Source organism: Mercenaria mercenaria, chromosome 11 (assembly GCF_021730395.1).
Source record: "Mercenaria mercenaria strain notata chromosome 11, MADL_Memer_1, whole genome shotgun sequence".
Classification (NCBI taxonomy): Eukaryota; Metazoa; Mollusca; class Bivalvia; order Venerida; family Veneridae; genus Mercenaria; species Mercenaria mercenaria.
Genome location: NC_069371.1, coordinates 63,265,348 through 63,284,909, shown reverse-complemented (window position 1 = coordinate 63,284,909; position 19,562 = coordinate 63,265,348). Strand labels below are relative to the sequence as shown.

Sequence of the window (19,562 nt, the reverse complement as noted above, 5' to 3'; positions counted from 1 at the left end):
CACGTATTGTATTACGCTTACATTACCGTTATAGAGTTTTAATCCGTGTATAGGGAATCATATTCGGATTTGCGTTTGTATGCAGCTCCTCTATAGCAAGGGGCGATATTCGGAAACGTGCTCCGAATATAGTTTCCCGGGGCGGTATATACGAAGGGAGCCATACAGGGTGTGATACTGCCTTCGAATATGCGAATATTTCATTTCAATAAAAAAAAATATTGATACTAATCATGACACGGGATCGTGGCGCTAAATTTCACATTGCAGTCTTCTTTTAAAAGTTACAAGAAGAAATAAGGACACAATGTTTTTTTTCTTTCGTATTTATCATTTAACAAAACTTTGAAGTTGAGCTGATAAATATAAACATGCTGATGACTTAAAATTGATACAGATAAGCATACTATTCGTTACTATGGTAATGATGTGTCCGTAATTACTATACCAAAATTTCTTTATAAGTATCTGGTTCACTTAAATGAATGACAGACTTGTACATATTTGTCTGTTCAATTGACGCGTTTTCTGAAGTGACTATACATGTATCTATAGTTACACATAAACTGTTTATATTAACCTTTTTTTTAAACAGGTCAGTGTATTAAACGTTACGCATGGTGAAATTACTGTTGCGTATGTAAAACATTGAGTAAAGAAACCTATTTAAAAAAAATATGGATATATACTGGGTTATTTTGTTTATTGTTCTGGTGTCCTTATTCATAGAAAGATTAGTGAGAAAGTTAAAGATCAGTAGCTTTGATCAGCGCTATGTTGTCGTTACTGGATGCGATACGGGGTTTGGAAACATGCTTGCTAAAAGGCTGGACGCCATGCAGTTCCATGTTTTTGCTGGCTGTTTTACAAGCAAGGCAGTTACGCAGTTGACCGAAGAATGTTCGCGGAATATGACAGCTATACAAGTAGACGTTTCAAAAGATGCAAGTATTGAACAAATGTTGGAAACAGTTAAAAGAAAACTACCTGAAGATAAAGGTAAATGAATTATGTAATGTTTACGATAAGAAATTTGTTCTTATTTTCTAACAGAAAATAACATGTTTCCCTGATAAAGGCGACAACTTCTACTCATAAAGGATACGAGATCAATTGACTTTAGGCGCGTCACTGTCGCCACTTCGGATTCTAAAACGTGTGTTTAAGACCGTTTGTTGAATCCGTATCGTTGTATATGTATGAACTAGATGGATATAGATCTATTATAGTAGTCGCAACTTGACCGCGATGGTTGACCTTAGGCTGATTATTCATATCGATTATTTCATTGTAGAAATCAAGGGTGCTTAGGGTAGCCGTGTATATTTATATGGAATTAGTCTGTATACAGTGCAGTATCAAAGTATATTTACTTACATTTTATCCGTTAAAACTTTCCAATACACTAATTTATATTTACGCAAATTTTTATTTCCTTTTTCTCGTGCAGCTCGTGTTTTACGTACACTCCTTTTCAATAATAGGTTGTGCCTTATCATGTATTATAATGCAAAGGTCAACCATCGGGGTCAAGTTGCGTCCACTATACACATAATACTTGACAAAACAGAAGAAGGAGAAGAAGAAATGTATCAGATATGTACACAATACTATTAACCATTCATATGTTGTTCTATTTAATTGTAGTAACATATCGATTGACCTATCGTTATACTTGTTATATATGCAGCCAAGTGCAGTGAACTGTTAAGATCTGTTAAATCACATATATATCAATGTAAAGTTTAACAAAATACGTGTACTGATCATGTAAGGTTTTGGTATTAAATACATGAACACACTATTTAAAGATTTAAATCTTCAAAATTGATGTTATAGTCCTTATATTACTTTAAAGCGCAATACATCATTTGAAAAGGTTAAACTCGCTTTTAAATTTGTATATATGCATGGTCATTCCTACTGGCTTTAGCTGATATTCACGACAACATATTTCACTCAATAATTTGACCTACAACCTGCTAGATTTCTAAAATGATCCGGCCCATCATTCAATTTGACAGAATTTTTAAAAGACTTGGTAAGTTAATAAATGAAAAAAAAAAAAAATAAAAAAGAAAATAAAAAAGAAAAGAAATACTTCTGTTCGTAAATCATTAAGCAGCCACAGTAAGGTAACACTTGAATAAAAAGATTTTTATAATCGCGCGATCGCAAATAAATGAAAATATTTGAATAAACGTTACCATGGTACTTCATTATCTATTTACCTAATTACCCTTATCGCCGTGATCTTATTCTAATTAAGGTTCATTCTATCGGAAAAATAGTAGGTCTAAATAATTAAGATTGGCGGGTTTGTTACTGGACAAAAGTCATAAAAAGTATACACCAATAGATTCGTCTTGGAACGAAGTATGCGACTAGATAATCAAACTACGACTACGACTTTTTCATAAGTCGTACGACGACGAATTTGATAACAAAATTGGTCATGTTTTTTCAAAATCAAGGGTTGCTTCAAAATACACGCGAGTCCATTTAAAATGTATTAATAGACAGACAAGACATGTATCTAGTTCCTGCCACCCTTTAAATACCCAAACTTTTCTAAAAGGCTGACAATTTACGATTGAAAATATACTTTAAAATGCTTCAGACGATTGTTTTCATCGTGTTTTTTGTTGACATGACGGACTACTTTTTTGTTACAATAAAATACTAATATTGCACGTGAAATGTGCTCGATTCCCGCCAAATATAAAAAAAGGATAGTCTTCTTCACGCCGTTTACCTGAAGGGAGAGTTCTTTATCCCGATTTATCATTCTCGGCAGATTTTATAGATCCAATAACACTATTCTGATAGTACAGTCAAAAAGTATTCGAAGAATAATCAATTTTTTTTTTCAAAATATTCTACAACCTGAAATGAAATCTAGAATATCTGATTCATTGAAATATCCAACATTTTTTCAACCGGTCTACTTAATATGATAAAAGCGTTATCGTTCCAAACTTTGTAAAAAAAAGTCTTACATCCATAACGTTTTTAAAAAATTTTGACTTCCTCAGGGGCGGGTACAGTATTTGGTGTAAGAGAGGGCGTAAAATATTTGAAGACTAGAGCAAATAGCGGGGTCCGGGGGCATGATTCCCCCTAAAACTATGAAAATAATGGATCCATTTGGTGCATTCTGGGCGTTCTGGGGTACTTTATTTGTTATTGACAAAGGACAGGTTTTGTGACAAAATCAACACAAATAACATGCTAATTATAGTCACGTCTTATGAATTGTCAGACTTATTCTTGCGCGAGTATCTCGGAATTTCTTAGCCGTTCGTTTTTTGAGGATTTTCATGGAGAGGGTTTATCTAGGACTAAAATAAAAAGTTTTTTTTGGAGCTCACGCAAACTGTCAGATTTTAAATATGCCAGCATAGGGAGCGAGAAAAAAAAATGCATTTTTCCCTCAATAAAAAAAAAAAAAAAAAAAAAAAAAAAACAAGTAACACAACTTACCTGTGAGAAAGAGATAAAGATGCATTTTTTTATGTTTAACCCAGAACAGAAAACAAATTAAGTTTTCGAGCGTAGTAAGCGAGAAAAAATATGCATATTTTTCAGCCGGAACAAAAGATTAATCATTAGTGCGAGCGTAGCGAGCGAGAAAGAATGCATATTTCATATTCTTCAGTCAGAATAAAAGATAAATTATGTATCCAAGCGTAGCGAGCGAGAAAAATGTATATTTTGCAATTATTTTACCCAGAACATAAAACAAATTACCTATGCTCCGGCGATTTTAGGGGCGGGAGCGCCCCGGTGACCACCCCCCCCCCACCCCCCTCCCCACACGACCTCCGCTATGAATCCACTAATGGTAATACTTCAGTCTGTACGCAGAAATGATTACTGTACGAAATTCATAACCATTTGAACTATTTATTCAAATTTGATGGAGTTTTATTGTACAAAAACGGCTTTCGTTTTGGAGTTTAAGTATGCTTGCATCTTAAGCCTGACAACAGAACAACTTCATAATCTCTGCCGACGTCGTTTGATAAGCTTAAATGTTGTAAAACTTTGCTAGATCCCTCTTCCGACATCGACCTTAGAGGCCTTTATCATACTTAAGGGCAGGTCCGACATCTAGCCTGGGAATCCAGTCTGACAATTTCAAAACCATTTTTCTACCTGCAAATTGACAATATCAGAAACTTGGATGAACGCCAATTAACATTAATTGGCACAATTTAAGTTGGATCTTTAATGTAGGTAAGATTTCTTCTGACAATTATTGTCAACGGCTTCCCAGGCTAGTCCGGATCCAGAAATGCCTTTATTTGATGCAGCGAGGCAACAGTTTAGAAAGAATGTGTCACCAGCGAGACACATAGCTCCCAGCGTGAGTAGGAGTCAGGGTGTTCTCCCCCTGCAAAAGTTTGAAATATAGTTATGTAATGGTGGCATCTGATAGAATTTTTGGTCTGAATTTTGAGAAAATATGTTTAGTATACAGCATCTTCTGTGTATGACTGTGCTATTTACGATAAAAAGGATGAAAGTGACGACAAGTAAAGTAATCAATGATGACTGTTTTATTTTGCAGTATAACAAAGTCATGCATGTTCACACAAATAAAAGTGTTATGTATATGAGCAAGGCACAATAATGCATAGACAGTTGTGCTACAAAAGGAAGCAAACTCTTCCCCTTATCGGTATAGTTTGACAATATTCCTTCACGGAGGTTGCAAAGCGAACTAAAATGATGTCGACAAAAAATGTTTCATTCAATAACTTATAATAAACGACGGGTCAATAATGTTATTAAGGAAAATATATAAAAGTTAAACAACTGAACAAGAAACAAATGCGCATGTCTACATAATGTTCATGATGCTTAACAAGTTTTATTTGAAACGAAGAGAAGGAAACTACATGTAGTTGTCATCCGTCGTTAAAGAAGGGCCACAACTCCAGACAAAATAATCGATCATAAAAGTCAGGGCAACATGTACATATTCATTTCATGCTTCTGATGTATACCAGTTTTCAATTCAGTTGGATGGATTTGTTCGACTTAAGTTCACAAGTTCACGATGTGATGAATTAGTTCAAGATCAAATAGGGCAACAACTCCAGAAAAACAACTACAAGAAATTTGTAACAGAGTTAGCAACGTCCCCTGCCTAATGACATTTTCATCATACATACTGTATGCCAATACAGCATCTTGGCATGAACAAAATAAAAACAGAGTGCCAGGATGTTAAATATATGCTCGTCAGAAAGATGAATAATAAACATTTTCTATACAAAACTATAAGTTTGGTAAGACAGAAAGCCAAAACAATGACATATCCAATTCTAACAACACGTAAAAAGTTTCAAGAATAATTCGTTTTATATAGTAGCAACTAAAGGAAGTAAGTTTTTATTTTTTAAGTCTACAAAAAACTCCTTACCAGAAGAGTTACCTTAAAATACACCTAAAATTTGAAAGTAACACAGAACAAGAGCTGTCCGTAAGACAGCGCGCTCCATTATTCGGGGGTATGACAGTAAAATGAATATATGTCTGAATAAGAGACCTCTACTTTAAAAAGGAAGATACACCAAGGGCATAATTCCATCAAATACACAAATCTGAGTTATTAGGATGTTACAACACATGCAGATGATGATGATAAAGATATATTTTGAGTTTCAAGTCATTATCTTATATAGCACCAAATTTATGTCCAGAAAACAAAGTTTGTAAAAATTTAAGTATAAAAGGGGCATAATTTGGTCAAAAATACAAAATGAGAGTTATGGGGATTGTTACCACACATCAGATGATGATGATAAAGATACATTTAAAGTTTCAAGTCTTTATCTTATATTGCATTAAAGTAGTATTCAGAGACGCGAAGATTGCAAAAAAGTTTAAGTACAAAAGGGGCATAATTCTATCAAAAACACAATTAGAGTTATGGGGTATGTAGCCACACATGCAGATGATCAAAACAAATACTTTTAATTTTCAAGTCATTATCTTTTAAAATAGCAAAGATATGTCTATAAACAAAGCTTTCGGAAAAAATAACATGAAAAATTCTATGTATAACTCTTTGGTGACCTTGACCTTGGGTATAATAGGGCCCAGTCCTTACACATACTTTGTCTGTATGCCTGGACAAAGTTGAACTTACAGTATGATATAAGCAAAAGTAACAAAGATATGACAGAAAAACAAAGGTTGCCGAAAAACTTTAACCTTAAAAATAACCTAAGTATAACACCTTTGTGACCTTGACCTTGGGTATAATAGGCTCAGCCCCTATACAAATTTTGTTTGATACTGGACAATGTTTATGTGAAGTTACAGTAAGATATAAGCAATATTAACAAAGATATGACAAAAAACAAAGGTTGCCGAAAGACTTTAACCTTAAAAATAACCTAAGTATAACACCATGGTGACCTTGACCTTGGTATAATGGGCTCAGCCCCTACACACACTTTCTTTGCATATTGGACAATGTTTATGTGAAGTTACAGTACGATATAAGCAATAGTAACAAAGAAATGACAGAAAACAAAGGTTGCCGAAAACTTTAACCTTAAAATAACCCAAGTATAACAGCTTGGTGACCTTGACCTGGGTATAATGGGCTCAGCCCTATACATACTTTGTTTTGTATACTGGACAATGTTTACGTGAAGTTACAGTACGATTATAAGCAATAGTAACAAAGATATGACAGAAAAACAAATGTTGCCGAAAAACTTTAACCTTAAAAATAATCTAAGTATAACACCTTGGTGACCCTGACCTTGGGTATAATGGGCTCAGCCCCTACAAATATATTGTTTGTATACTGGACAATGTTTATGTGAAGTTACAGTAAGATACAAGCAATAGTAACAAAGATATGACAGAAAACCAAAGGTTGCCGAAAAACTTGAACCAAGAAGGGTAACGCCGACGCCGGGGCGAGTAGTATGACCCCCCTATTCTCCGAATAGTGGAGCTAAAAATGGTCTTGATTTCTCCCTAACGTCAATTATAAAAAGTTGTCTATATATTGTTTATAGTGACAACAAAGAGAAGTTAATCTGAAAAAAATCTAAGTCCACACAAAAGTACTTATCAGGCAGCCTTACGTCAAAATACATCAAAAATTGGATGTAACATGCGTGTTGTACTACAGAAAAGTAGTCCCAATTTTCTCCTAGGGCTAATATTAACCCTTACCCTGCTGAGTTTCTATAATGAACTTGTCCATTTTTAGCTCATCTGATTTTTTGAAAAAAAATGATGAGTTATTGTCATCACTTGAGCGGTTGTCGGCGTCGGCGTCGGCGTCGGTGTTGGCGTCGGCGTCGGCGTTGCCTGGTTAAGTTTTATGTTTAGGTCAGCTTTTCTCCTAAACTATCAAAGCTATTGCTTTGAAACTTGGAAGACTTGTTCACCATCATAAGCTGACCCTGTATAGCAAGAAACATAACTCCATCTTGCTTTTTGCAAGATTTATAGGCCCCTTTTGTACTTAGAAAATTATCAGATTTCTTGGTTAAGTTTTATGTTTAGGTCAGCTTTTCTCCTAAACTATCAAAGCTATTGCTTTGAAACTTGGAATACTTGTTCACCATCATTAGCAGACCCTGTACAGCAAGAAACATAACTCCATCCTGCTTTTTGCAAGATTTATGGCCCCTTTTGGACTTAGAAAATATCAGATTTCTTGGTTAAGTTTTATGTTTAGGTCAACTTTTTCTCTTAAACTATCAAAGCTATTGCTTTGAAACTTGCAACACTTGTTCACCATCATAAGCTGACCCTGTACAGCAAGCAACATAACTCCATCCTGCTTTTTGCAATAATTATTGCCCCTTTTGGACTGCTTTTTGCAAGAATGATGGCCCTTTTTAGACTTAGAAAATCATGGGTAGGACAATATTTCTATTATACAAAAAAAATCAGATGAGCGTCAGCACCCGCAAGGCGGTGCTCTTGTTCAATTTGGACAGTACCATTAACTGTTAAACGGGATGCTTACCAAAAATATACTGACTGAATGTCGAACAGTACTGATCATCATCAGACTGCATGGATGTGCAGGCTGATCATGATCTACACTGGTCGCAAAGACAGAATAAATCATGTTCAGCATGATAAGGGTTAATAGAATAGAAGTTTACAGTAATAGCATGAACAAGAAATGCTACGGACAAAGTCATTTTTGTATCTGACCTTTGGCCTCCAAGTGTGACCTTCGAGCTAGGGGTCTTGGTCTTGGGCATGACACCTGGTTTCATTATGGTGAACTTTTATGCCAAGTTATCTAAAAGTCCCCTTCATGATCGCAGAGTTATTGACCAGACACCAAAAAGACTCTATTAACCTTTGACCTCTAAGTGTGACCTTGACCTGGAAAAAGGGGTTGGGTCTTGCCATAACACGTTGTCTCTTTATGGTGAACATTTATGCCGAATAATTCCAAAATCCCTTTATGTATGGCAGTTATTGACCAGACAGAAACAGACCCTTTTAACCTTTGACATCTAAGTGCAACCTTGACTTAGGAGCTAATGGTCTGGGTCTAGCAAACTTACACTGAAACATCAAGAAACATTTTCTATAAAACAAGTATGAAAGTCTTACACTACTATTTTATAAAGTTACAATTTTTATGAAGAACTATTCTCAGAGAAGTTGAAGATTAATCAAAGTCCACACTTTTAACTTTCATATTCATCATATCATTAACAGTTGTGAGGATAAAAAGTATTTTGTAAAGTAATAAAAAGCAAGTTCTTCATTCATGACAATTATTTCTTTTTCCCTAATTCTTGATATTTCTTCTCTGATTCCCCTAATGTGTTTGGAAATAAGATTAAACCTTTTGTATTATCCCTGTAGCCATGTTGCAATTTTTATTCAGAATTATGCTCACAAAATTGGAAAAGAAATGTTTGCACTGGACACATTTATTCCAGAAGAGTACACCTTTCTTAACTTCCTTATGCAATTAGCAAATGTTTGATTTCAATGTATTTTGCAAATTATTCTTAGGCAGTTTCTTCACACATGATGCATACTTTTCTTTCCTCTCTAATACTTGATATTTCTATTCTTGATTCTGGAAATATGGTAGTACATTCTGCAGATGTATGATCCATCAGATAGTTCAGTTTTTGTTGACCAGTGCTTTAAACAATTGTGGCCCTTCAGATGATCATCTGAAATGAAAACATTTAGCCATTTTTACACTAGTATAAACTTAACATGTTTTATATGTTCATAAAACACAAACTTTTAGAATGTAAAATCTTACAATTATAATATTATCAGTCTGACAGACATTATCAAGAAAATGTCATTAAGAAGTGGAAAAACAGTACCTTACACAAATAATAAAGACTAAGAAATACAGCTCTGAATTCAAACAGATGATATATATTTGTCTGTATGTCTTCATGCATTCCATTTTCAACTAACACTATATATAGGCACATGATCACTTCATGTCCATAATGTATACTAAATTCTTATGAATTGTTTTGAAACAGTGAGTAGGCATACACTATGTACAAGTGTATTTGTGATATTCTAACGGACATCACTCAATAAAAAGTACCTGAAAATGAAGTCTTGCAATATGTGCATGCCTACTCAGTTGATAATTTCATATCACTTACTTTTGCACTGTGACACAGTATGAAACTGTAGGAGATGAAATATAATTTTTATAATATAAAAAGGGGCATAACACTCCAAATTTAGATTTTAGGCTAAAATAGATAAAGGCCTTAATTTATATTTAAGGTAAAAGTGTATTACAAGTTTCAAGGGCATTGGATAGAAAGTGGGGGAGGAGCTGAGTACATAAAGAACAAAAGAAAAGAAACTGTAACTCTTTCATTTAATTCAAGATTCTAAAAGGACCATAACTTTAGAAAACTGTCATCAGATGTAAAATCCACTATTATAATAGTATGTGTATAATTCTGCTGCTTGGCCATGAAGTATACCATGATCCATTTGAATATGATGGAATCTGCAGAAAGAGAGTTTTAATGCAAAACGTATGAAGGAAGCTATGATATGACAGTTTGAAAAAGAAAATGACATAATAACTGAAGAAACAAATAATCAAATTTGATAGTCCTGACAATATGTGCCTGTCCACTTCATGCTGATGTACCAAGTTTCATTTGAACTGATAAATAGTAATTTAATACATACAAAAATTACATAAATGCAGCTCTAAACTATCCTGTACCTTTTGATGTCTACTGTTCATAGTCTAGCCAAAGCTCCAGAACTGGCTGCATTGAGGCATTTTGTTCTCCATATCATACTGTAACTAAAAAAAAAGCCCAACATGTACATTTATATATACATAAATTTTTCTTTTATAATTAACTGTGATTTCTCTATAAATTTCTGACACTTCACATTAAAAACAATTTAAATGTACATAATTCTAAAATCAGTTATTATAGTTTGTAAAATAAGTGCTGAATGCCATATCTATTTTCAAAACACTTTTAAACACCTACCTGTATAAAATGGTGTGTAAATTGGCAGTCTTCTTCTTGGCAATTTTAGCATTCATTGTCCCATTATTTCTTTGAATAAATTTATATCTTCATCTGAAATAAGTATAGTATAGTATAAAAAACTATGAGGAAACATATTGGTGGTTTTCAAAATAATGAAGCAGAAGTGTGACATAGGGGTTGGAAATTCAAACCTATTTCTTTTGGTGGTCACATATTTTTTATGATAGCAAATAATTCAAATTTCAAGGAAATATACAACTTTGGGAAAGTGTTGAGAAATACCAATCAGATAATATTTTGAACAGCCTTCAGTTCATAAGTTCAGAGAATTTCCAGTATGATGGGTGATAAATATTGCAGTGTTTTATGACAAGGAAATATGTATAACAGTAAATGTTTTTCAACATATATGAATAGGTGTTTGTGTATAGTTTGAAACTTATTTAATAAATGTTTGTAGACCTTGGTTTTTAAAATCACCCTTTCTGCACAAATCTGACATAAAAATAAAATTTTACCTAGAAAAGTTGTTGCTGAATGAAAAATAATTAACATATTATTATAAAACTTTTTTTTCTCATTTTTTTGCAGGTTTATAAACCACATTCCAAATTTCAAAAATGTCTGGTGATTTTTAAGAGATGCACAGGGGACACATACTAAAAATCAGTGTAATATTCATTAAGTATTATTCTTTCTGTTCAAAACAAGATTAATGGTGATCATCTTGAGACAAAAGTCTATTGAACAATTATTTTATTCCACAAAATAACTACAAAACTGAAAATTTTCGCAACACAAACTGGAAAATTCAGCAACATGTAATGCTTTAAATGAGAAATAAGTGACTTTAAACACAATTAACACATTGAAATCACTTAGTTTACATGCACTGCTTATTCAGAGTAGAAAAATGACAAAATACCATGCATCTTTATAATGCTACTAATTTTAAGAAGATGCACAGGGGACAAATGGCAGCAAAATATATATTCATGGAATATGTTCATAGTAAGTAAAATTCTTCCAACTACACAATACTAGGTACTGAATATTTACATATGTAGGTAAACTTTAATTAAATTGATGTTTCCCCTTTTAAACCTGAAAATTACCAACTTGAGAAAAAATGCAAAAATAAAATTTAAATTGTCCTGGGATTCTTATATAATGCTTAATTATCAAGTAATGCCTGCATTTAACTTACACACTGCTAAGAATATAGAACTGCCACAACATATTACAGTATAAATGCTATGATAACTGATGAATGTCAAAAAAAAGGTGCACAGGGACATCACTTTGGCTTAATATGTGAAACTGAAAGCTGCTTTTGTAACCATTGTAACAGGAGAAATAAAGTAAAACCCATTTTATTTAAAGAATACTTACAAAACAATAAAATCATAAGGTGTCTTCAAAGCTGTAAGGATAAAGATCTTAGAAAAACATTATGACTTAAGAAAAGTAATGGGGTTATGAAATTGTAGTGTTCAACTTTTAAATGTATCACTATTTTTTTTATGAAGGGGTTTTCATCACAAGACATGAACTATTGGTAAGAATAAAATGTAGTTAATGAAAAGAAGTATTTTGTTTTAAATGTTGCAAGTTTAGATTTCATTTAAGAAAAGCCAAAGCTGTAAACACTGAGTTTGGTTTGAAAAAGTAAAACCAGTTGAAAACTATCCTTCATGCAAAATGTCACACTTTTGGTGCAGAGGGGACAAAATTAGCTAGATCTATATAATTTAACATAACTTTAAAAATGCTTGAGCCATTCATCTGAAATTGCACACATTTCTTGAATACATTGATTTGGATATGATTTGCCCCAAAACACATTCTAAAACTGAACTGAATTAAAGTAAGGTGAAAAAGAAGAAAAAGCTTCATTATTTTGAAAACCACCCATATAAGGAAATCAGCATTATATATGGAATCTGACAAGTGTGGATAATGTATCTTAAAAAACACTCATGTAGCTTCATTTCTTTATGCTGATTCTGTAGGCCTACAGCACAGTTGTTTTATGAAGTTGAACAATTCATGCATGCCATGTAAAATAAATAATTATGATACTATTTATTAATCACATCTTGCTGTAATATAGGCCTACTGTATGTTATTTCATTCCATTGTATAAATGTATAAATTTGTTGATATTTTGGTGCATGATCATGCTTCATTCAGACCCTTGACCATGTCAGCTGTGCAGAGGTGTCCTTTCTTTGGCTTACTTATAGACATTGTTCTTTTTTTTTACGAAATTATTGTAGAATATATATAGAACATTGACATTTACCTAGCTGTACTGTTGGTCGACATCATGTATTCCTGTTGAACAAGAAATGTCAATGTGAACGCCCAGCACAAGTTCAAAAAGTTTGCAAATGACATTGTTTCCATGGTGCAGGTATTCATTCATCTGAAACAAACACATGAAGGATTAAAATGCACAGTAGACCTTGATTCTAATTAATGTTACTTTAAAAATATTGATGGCTTTTGCCGGATGATTCAGCACGTCCGATCAGACATATTTTATGGCATAAATGCAGAGTCTATGTTCAAATTATGTCAATTCGAATGCAAAAAGTACATCAACGTTTTTTTTCTATGACAAAGTCACAATGATCTATTCTGTCTATTCTGATCGATTCACTATCTATGAAACAATGCGTTAATTCTGCAGCGACTCTATTTCAAGATCTGAGAATGATTTGTTGTAGATCTACCAGTGGATCTAATGATAATCTATGGTGGCAGTGATACAAAAATAGGCAAATCATTCTCAGATCTTGAAATAGAGTCGACTGATAATCAACCTTACTTTGAACTCGTTGCAAAAATAATTGATTTATATAAATCTATATAATTTTGTACTTACCATTGTTCCTAGTCCCAGAACAACTCGACCTGTCAAAATATGTAAACACGAGGGAGGCCTTTTGACAGGACAGTCCTGTAAACTTCCGAAGGAAATAGTCCAAATTTATTCCAGTTAGATCTACTTCCATATGCGATATTATCGTGAATTATAATTATATGCATAATGTATCGCATATAGATTTAAGCATAAATTTAATGTTTGTGAATCCTGTGCTTTAACTGTTTTCACGTTAAGCGCCGAAAATCATGAAATCCATAAGGCCATGTGCTCAGCCTGATCACGTTTCTACGCACTAACACATTTTTGTGTGAAAAAATATGCTGAAAGTTACATTTTATTCTGTCAATTACTTTGTGACTGCAACCGTTTCTAAAAATAAAATTGAACTGACTTAAAATAAAATCTGACTTTTATGTGTATTGCCCATGTAATGATAGTATGGATTTTTGTCATAGATACGCATGTTTATCTCAAATTAGTTGTGAAATGATGATGTCTGCATGAAAAAAAGAGAAAATAAAAATTATCTGAAATTATCGACTATAAAAGACACTCTTCATCAAATTTATTTAAAATTGATTGCTCGCAGGAAGTAGATATATATCTAGTACGTTTTGGTCACAATTTTAGGCAGAATAATGCTGAATGTAGCAGCTGTCGATTTTGAAAAAATATGACCGCCTAAAAATATTTTTTTCTGTCTTCTGTCCGATTTTCGGGTACAAGTTGGCATTTGTTTTTCAAGATATATACTTCAAAGGAGAGCTAAATCATTTTCAATAGGCATTTCAGCCATCAAATTATGTAATTCTTCAGTAAAAATTCGCAAAATGGTTGTAAAGACAAGCACTAAAATGTCGATATTTTGGCTATAGAATGTACCTTAAGAACAACTAAATACTTATTTTGTTAGAGGCGAGAATGCAAAGAGAATGTTATAAAAATTTGTCCGGACTAAATTGTATCATTGCATTATTGAAAATAGAACAGTTTCCTATTCTTACGTAAACAAACTCATCTAAAATTATTTAAATGCAAAACCGTGATTTAGTATTATTAAAACACAACGGGCTGTTATACGTTTGGCTGTAATAATTCACGAGCGCGCAACCTCAACCCTCGTGAAATCATTTCGAACGACGTGTAACTGTCCGAGTGTTTCAGAATGTCTCTTGAAATTATTTCGAACGATGTGTAATTGCTCGAGTGTATACACAATTTGATCAAATTGTCAGAATTTCTTCTTTACGCATGCATGGTATACACGCCAGAACCGGAAATGGTAATGCTTCTTGTAGGAGGGTTCATTTTGTGCAAAGTGGTATTCCGTTTTAAGCGTGCTATTAAGTAAAACATTTGACAAAATTTGATTTGTTTGTTTGTTTGTTTTGGGTTTAACGCCGTTTTTCAACAGTATTCAGTCATGTAACGGCGAGCAGTTAACCTAACCAGTGTTCCTGGATTCTGTACCAGTACAAACCTGTTCTCCGCAAGTAACTGCCAACTTCCCCACATGAATCAGAGGTCGAGGACTAATGATATCAACACAATGTCGTTCATCAATTAGTCACGGAGAACATACGCCCCGCCCGAGGATCGAACTCGCGACCTCGAGATCCGTAGACCAACGCTCTTACCTATTGAGCTAAGCGGGCGGGCTTGACAAAATTTGAAAAGCGTTATTTCTAGTGCATATATGTTCGCTTAAATTCACGACGATATGACGTCAACGTAATTTCGTTTTGATGACTTCAACATTATTAGTCATATTAGCTGCTTTGGTGATGCAGGCGGCCATGAAAGGCAAAATATGTCACTATTTATTTGTGTTTTTTGTATGTTCTTTCAGGACTTTGGGCTGTAATTAATAACGCTGGAGTTCTTGAACAGCAGGGCAGTGCATCTGGCAAACTAGACAAGATTTTTGAAACCGTGTTAGCAGTTAATTTTTATGGTGTTGCTATGGTAACAAACGCTTTTGCCGCTAGTATTGAAAGAACATGGTCGTATTGTGAATGCATCAAGTGTGGTGGGTCGTTTTGCAGCTGGTCCGGCTACGTACGTCGTTTCAAAGCATTGTGTGGAAGCATTTTCTGATGTACTCAGGTAAATCATAGGTCGTGGTCAAGAATTTATATACTCATACAACATCTGACAGTATTGAATTTTGAATACGATTTTTGTTTCAGTTTAACAGTTTTTTTTTAAATTATTTTTCGGAAATGTCTCCATTCTTCAATTGACGGTGATATCACATAGCTTTTTTTAACATACCAAATATCCAATTATATTACAGACGGGAACTTTACAGAACAGGGGTAAAGGTATGCATAGTTGAGCCTGGAGCATTTAAGACGGGAATTCTTGATCCAAGTGCTCAATTAAAAAGACTAGACAATAAAGTTAACAGCTTGCCAAAAGAAATAAAGGGGAAACTGCGAGAAGATTACATTAGCAAAAGTACTTAAATTTCTTTATATTTTAATCTTTTAAGTACAACATTGCATTAATCGTTTCAAGAATTCAGAACGTTCCGTTAATTTAAAACATTTTTGCGTCGTTATTTCTTACAAATAGTTGATATTTGTGAAGCTGCCATATTTTCTTCAGACTGGTTGATAATCAAAACCAAACTTCATTCAAAACCTCAATATTAGTTTAGGACTTGTGATAACATTAACACTTCTCATTGCCGAACGAAACTTTCGGCATGATTCACATGTTTAAGTCATTTTTTAAAACCGTTCAAATTTCTGAATATTGCATTGAAGGTCTGGCAAGGTTCATAAAGGACACTTCTCATGCCTCCATTAAATTCAATGAGGTTATCGACGCCTACATACATGCCATTATCGCTAGGTATCCATTGAAAAGGTAAAAGATAACATTGTCTTCATGATCAGTAAACTATATCTTTCAGGGTCTTTTGTCTGTCGCTTTTTATCTTTAATAACATCATTTAAAACGATCTATCGTCATTAGTTCTATTACACTAAATAGCTCACTGTGAAAAAAATATTACTTTCGACACAAACATCCTACCCATATGCACTTTCTAGAGAACTGATACAGTTTTTACAACGGGGAGCATATAAGAGTGTAAAACTGTTAGCAGGTGATGTGGCCTAGCGTTTAAGGTTTCGGACACTGAGCTAGGAGGTCGTGTGTTTGAATCCAACAGGGTCCACGGCAACATCGCTCTATACGACACCATTACTGATTTTCCCAGGAAGCAAGTTCGAGAACGATTGAAATTTATCCCCATACCATCGCAACTGGGCTAAGAGAAACTGATATAAACAAATCGGTTAGCTAATTAGCAATTTGAGTCTCACAATGAGGAAACCACCGTAGTGCATTTGCAACCAGCATTCATCCTGACCAGCCTGTGCAGGCTGGCCTTGATCCATGCTGTTCGCTGATGGTTTCTCTAATTGCGGTAGGCTTTGAAAGCGAACAGTATTGATCCTGATCAGACTGCGCAAATGCGCAGGCTGGTCTTGATCCATGCTGGTCACAAATGCAAATTGTGGTTTTCTCATGAAGTGGCACATTTAATTGAAAGTGCGTTTGAATGATGTCTTTGTGAACAATAGAATACATTTATATAACCATAGTTTGAAATGTTTGGAATATCTGACTTTGCATAATGGTGATGATGTATTATATAATTAGATGCTTAACCAATCGGTCAAACAATCGATCAATCGCATCGTGACAAAAAAAAAAAAAAAAAAAAAATATATATATATATATATATATATATACAGCTAATGAATACACATTGTTAATAATAAAATATAGATTTGTATTTTATTTACAGATATCTGGTTGGCAAAGACGCAAATTATTTTATGCGGGCATTGTGGCTGCTTCCTGAATGTGCAAGTGATTTCATCATTGATAAATTTAGTGGAGTGGATATAAATAAGGAGTAGAAGTATTCTCCTAACAATCTACAGATATTTTTATCTAACAATCATCTTTGTTTTACGAGCATCAATATCACTGTGGGGGATCACGTGATCAAAATAACCTCTGGACCAAAACAGATTTATGAATACAATGGAATAATAATGAAACAACATTTGCTGTAAATCTCAAATATAGCCTATCATATAACAACATTGATGTATCCTAGAACTACAAAGATTTCAATAATAATCACCTTCTGATTATCTGGAACACTTAAAGAAACTGAGATTTCTTATTTTCATTTCGCGTTTGTAATTACAGGAACTCTATCGTTGTTGTCAACAACACAGTTTTTTAACAGTTTTCATTAGTCATATGTTAGGGTATGTTTAAATTTCATATCTTATCATGATATGAATTTATTCATATTATTCAAAATTAAACTTCGGTTTAGAGATTATTTTGATAATGTGATTCCCAACAGTGAATATGCAATCTAATTAGATTTAAAATTTAATGCATTATGACGATTTCAATTATTATGCTTACAGGTCAAGCAAGGAAAATACTGCTGGTTATAATAAGAGCTAACAGCGTCATCTTTTCTGCTTTTAAACTTTGTGTTCCAACCTGCATGAAAATCAAATTTTGCATTGACGAAAAGCTAAATAAATTTCTTCAAGCCAATGGCATCTGGGCCGTCGTCTGCGTCGGCGTCCGATTCTGAAACTTTATTCACGATTACTAGCAAGTTTGTATCAAAGATTTGATATTACTAAATAGGAATAGACAAATGTTTATCAGATTATTAATCAAAAACATATGACATTGTATATAGCTCTATAACTATTTTGATAAATTTTATAAAAAATACACTCATGTACATTATTAAACAAAATTATAATCGCGCACCTGTGCAAGATGCTGTGTCATAAATGAACACATAACTGGATCAAGGAACGAATTAATCCCCTGCAATTATATTTCCCAGAGAACTACATACGTTTCTTATTGTGTAATTGCGACATTTAAGTTTGAAGCCAGTCATGTTTGAAAATGGTAATAGTAGCGTTCTCGGATTGACGAATAAACGGATAAACAATTAGCATGATGCCCAAAACTACTATTAATTCCTCTTGCAATGTGGGAAAAGTATTCACATTGACAATTACATCAAATCTAATTCCGAGTGATAAACTCATAAGAACAGAACACCATTAATCACAACACAATTTCATCAAATCATTTATTTACAATTGGCCAACGCAAGGTAGTTTTGATATAATAGAATGCTTCAAAACACAACATATTGAAAGTATATGTAAAGAAGTTTTATTTCTCCATCCGTCTAAACTTGTATGTTTCATTTACCGTTGGCCTACCTAATACATAGGCAAATTACAGGCATTTTTACAAATTGAAGCTACAGACTGGAAAGGAACTTCAGCATATAGTATTTATTCCTCTACCCTTCTGGCTGTGTATGCTTCATTTACCATTATCATTCGCACCAGAAAAGCGTATACAATAACTATTACAAACATTAGAAATACAGAAAACAGCCTTAGCGACACATCTGACAGCTTTATACTTTCGTCGAAGGCATCCAAATTCATCCAAAAAGTTACACTAAATTTCCTACAGCATATAAATGCATGTTTTATTTAAAGCACTGAAAAACATAATCTGTCAAGATGGTAGCCTGCAGTCGAAAAATAAGTAACTGTTATATTAAGATTTATGTTAAAAGATACTGAACTAATAAACATTCATCTTTTACCAAGATCTATTTATCCTCACATATACCTAAACGCTTTAACGATACTATGCCACATATGATATTTAATAACGTACGTATTAACCTTCAAGAATTACTTCGTTAACTTGTCTTGAAAACTATCTTTAAAAATTTAAATGCTAATTGTTAACATTATGTCTATTTTCATTGACATGTATTTGATAAAATTATTATTATACCAGATTTGTTGAGCGCCCTTTTCATATGTAATATACGTTCAAAGGCGCTTTACAATTAAACATGTGACACATCGCAGATATGTAGGAAAATAACAAAACATGACATAGGCAATCACGAAACTGAAACTGAACAATTTGATTAAAAGCCTTTTTTATAAATGATATTGTCAATGGCGTTATACATAATAATAAAAAATAATAGTTATTACAACAATATCATAAATGAACAATGATAATATTTACAGCCTTATTGTAAC

General features: G+C 33.3%; 1 protein-coding gene and 1 long non-coding RNA gene across 2 annotated transcripts; one reads left to right on the top strand and one right to left on the bottom strand.

Moving 5' to 3' along the window:
- The first annotated feature begins 648 nt into the window (after positions 1–648).
- Positions 649–17,351, top strand: LOC128546798 (dehydrogenase/reductase SDR family member 9-like). The gene is made up of 5 exons (XM_053518145.1): positions 649–999; positions 15,402–15,519; positions 15,710–15,873; positions 16,185–16,287; positions 17,237–17,351. The coding sequence occupies exons 1-5, from the start codon at positions 678–680 to the stop codon at positions 17,349–17,351; spliced, it is 822 nt and encodes a 273-aa protein (XP_053374120.1). The 5' UTR covers positions 649–677.
- On the bottom strand, positions 9,086–13,687 carry LOC128546613 (uncharacterized). The gene is made up of 5 exons (XR_008366095.1): positions 13,411–13,687; positions 12,826–12,948; positions 10,518–10,610; positions 10,238–10,321; positions 9,086–9,194 (listed from the first exon to the last, which is right to left on the bottom strand). It is a non-coding gene; the product is annotated as an uncharacterized LOC128546613 (long non-coding RNA).
- Positions 17,352–19,562: the final 2,211 nt, after the last annotated feature.

What these genes read in the sequence shown, in the direction of transcription:
- LOC128546798 (XM_053518145.1), top strand. Translation starts at nt 678, where the DNA reads ATGGATATATACTGGGTTATTTTGTTTATTGTTCTGGTGTCCTTATTC. An exon ending in AAAACTACCTGAAGATAAAG is followed by an intron (nt 1,000 to 15,401) that starts GTAAATGAATTA and finishes TTTTGCCGCTAG; the next exon opens with TATTGAAAGAACATGGTCGT. An exon ending in AGAAGATTACATTAGCAAAA is followed by an intron (nt 15,874 to 16,184) that starts GTACTTAAATTT and finishes ATTGCATTGAAG; the next exon opens with GTCTGGCAAGGTTCATAAAG.